We start from the raw sequence: 2,717 nt of genomic DNA, 5'->3' as shown, positions 1-2,717 counted from the left end.
GCGTGTTGCTAATAGCACCCGATGGATCTCACATTTCGCTCGCGTTCAAACTAAATTTTGAGGTCACTAACAATCAAGCAGAATACGAGGCTTGCATTGTAGGTATAGAAGCATCAATTGAAATTGGTATAGAGAAATTGGAAGTGGTAGGAGATTCCAACTTGGTAGTGTCACAGGCCAATGGTGATTGAAAAGTCAAAGAAGAAAAGCTAAAGTCGTACCATCAAGATCTTGAGGATCTCATCCCTCACTTCAACAAAGTAACCTTTACTCATGTACTGAGGCTCAAGAATCAATTTGTGGATGCCTTGGCAACACTGGCATCCATGGTCAAAATTTCTGTTGGTGTGAAGCTAAGGCCGATAGTGATCGAACAAAGGGATACGCCGGTATACCAACATGTCATGGTCGTCGATGAGCCTGATGATGGTCGCCCTTGGTACTATGACATTTGGAGATTTGTGAAGAAATGAGAATACCCCATTGAAGCAAGCAAGAAAGACAAAGTCACTCTCCAAAGAGTGGCAGCTCAGTACATCATTTGTAGAGGAAATTTATATCGGAGGTCGCACTGCGGCATGCATAAGTTATGTATCCATGGTTCAAAGACAAAGAGGGTAATGGAAGAAATCCATGAAGGTGTGTGTGGTCCTCACATGAACGGCATGATGCTCGCTAAGAAGATCCTAAGGTAGGGATATTTCTGGTCCACCATGGAGACAGAATGTGTGGAATACGTGCGGCGATGCCACAAATGCCAAATCCATGCCAATCTAATGCATGTTCCACCATCCGAACTACATCAAATGACCCCACCATGGCTTTTCTCAGTATGGAATCGACGTCATTGGAGGGATTGTGCCGGCGGCATCTAACAGTCACAAATTCATTTTGGTGGCCATTGATTACTTCACAAAATGGGTAGAAGCTGCTTCTTATGCCACTTTAACCGCAGTACAAGTTGCTCACTTCATCAAGAAAAATGTCATTTACCGGTATGGAGTCCCTCAGGCGTTCGTGTCCGACAATGGGGTTCATTTCAAAGGACGAGCCAGGGAAGTCTTGGACGAGTTCCAGATCCAAGTACACAAGTCAACAACTTACTGACTGCAGACCAACGGAGCGGTGGAAACAGCTAACAAAACAATCAAAGCTATTCTAGAAAAGACCATTCAATCCGCAAGAGATTGGCATGAGCAGTTGCCGCTAGCTTTATGGGGGTATCGCACATCCGTACGTACACCAACAGAAGCAACCCCCTTACTCTTTGGTCTACGATATGGAGGCTGTACTTCCCATTGAGTTAGAAGTTCCAAATCTTCGGACTATGATTGAGTGTGAGGTCCAGGATGAAGAATGCTTAAGCAATCGATTTGAAGAGCTCATGTTGTTCGATGAACGCCGGTTGAGGGCTGTCTATCATATTCAAGGGTATCAGAGGAGAATTGCGCGCGCGTTCAATAAAAAGGTGAAGCGTAGGGACTTGTCAGAAGGCGATATGGTTCTAAAGGAAATCCGGGCACCAATTTATGATCCACGTGGAAAGTTCCGGCCAAAGTGGTCCGGCCATACATCATCAAGATCATCCTATCTGAAGGAGCTACACAGCTCATTGACTTGGACGGAAACAAATTTTCAACTCTAGTCAATCTGGATCAGCTTAAGCGCTATTATCCCTGAGAGAAGCTCGCTAGGCTAAAGACCGCAAGGGCGGACAGTCCCAAGCAAAAATTAGAGCAAAAGCCTGCTAGGTCGAAAACCCGCAAGGGCATCCTAGGCAAAAATTAAGGCGTATAATGGATGAGCTCATTAGGCCAAAAACCCGAAAGGGCAGTACTAGGCAAAATTTAGAGCTCAAAAGGAGAGTGTCAAAACCAGAGTGAACCCTATCCTGAACTATATTATGACCTGATTCCTTTGCTATAACGATACGTAGGCAGCCTTATTCTGAGGCTCGATCACGATCAATCAAAATAAAAATCTAGGTTGTGAGAGTTTAAAACACTGAATCAAAGAGGGCGAAACCCTCCACAACTCATTTTATTACGATAACTGCTTACAATACATAAGGCTGAGCATGACTTTCGAAAACGAAAAGTGCAACATGATGAAAGCAGATCCACAATTTATTCCATGGTCGGGGTAGTAGGATCGAGTTAGTTTCCTTGAGCCCTAGCCTTCGAAGCAACGTCCCTCCTCAGCCACTTCCAGTAGCTCCCGCGAACCATCACAGATGGGTAAAGATGCACATCGGTCACCTCGCGAGTCCCCCAGAATCGCTAATAGTTGCAAAGAACAGAATGACAAAAAAGGTGCAGAACGACATCCACCACAACCTTTGCAGGGGCCTCTTGTCTAAGGCCAAGCTGACGGTGAATCCGGTAGGGAATATAGAAAGTGAAAGCCTCCAAACCAGCAAAGACGACCTACTGGGGGCCCATGAAGTGCACTATCATAGGGGGAAGGTCTAGCCACGGACACCTCCAAGAAATAGTCTCAGCCCGCAGACGCCTGAAGAAGTTGACCCACTCGGAAACTCGTCTGTCCGCAAACTCAAAACAACGCAGAGACATCAACCTAGCCTCGTATGCCCAATTACCAAGAGGGATTGTCAGCACATTCACCTTATCACGAAGCCAAATCTACAAAAGAGAGAAAAACAAGTAAGAAATCATAGGAAGCCGAACCGAGCATTGAGGTAAAACAAGAACGTGAGA

At 45.5% G+C, this 2,717-nt stretch overlaps 1 protein-coding gene across 1 annotated transcript; it reads left to right on the top strand.

Moving 5' to 3' along the window:
• Positions 1–326: 326 nt before the first annotated feature.
• On the top strand, positions 327–1,645 carry LOC131299603 (uncharacterized). The gene is made up of 3 exons (XM_058325189.1): positions 327–461; positions 832–1,083; positions 1,250–1,645. The coding sequence occupies exons 1-3, from the start codon at positions 327–329 to the stop codon at positions 1,643–1,645; spliced, it is 783 nt and encodes a 260-aa protein (XP_058181172.1).
• Positions 1,646–2,717: the final 1,072 nt, after the last annotated feature.

This window comes from Rhododendron vialii, chromosome 9a, assembly GCF_030253575.1.
Source record: "Rhododendron vialii isolate Sample 1 chromosome 9a, ASM3025357v1".
Classification (NCBI taxonomy): domain Eukaryota; kingdom Viridiplantae; phylum Streptophyta; class Magnoliopsida; order Ericales; family Ericaceae; genus Rhododendron; species Rhododendron vialii.
This window is presented reverse-complemented; position numbering and strand designations above follow the sequence as displayed.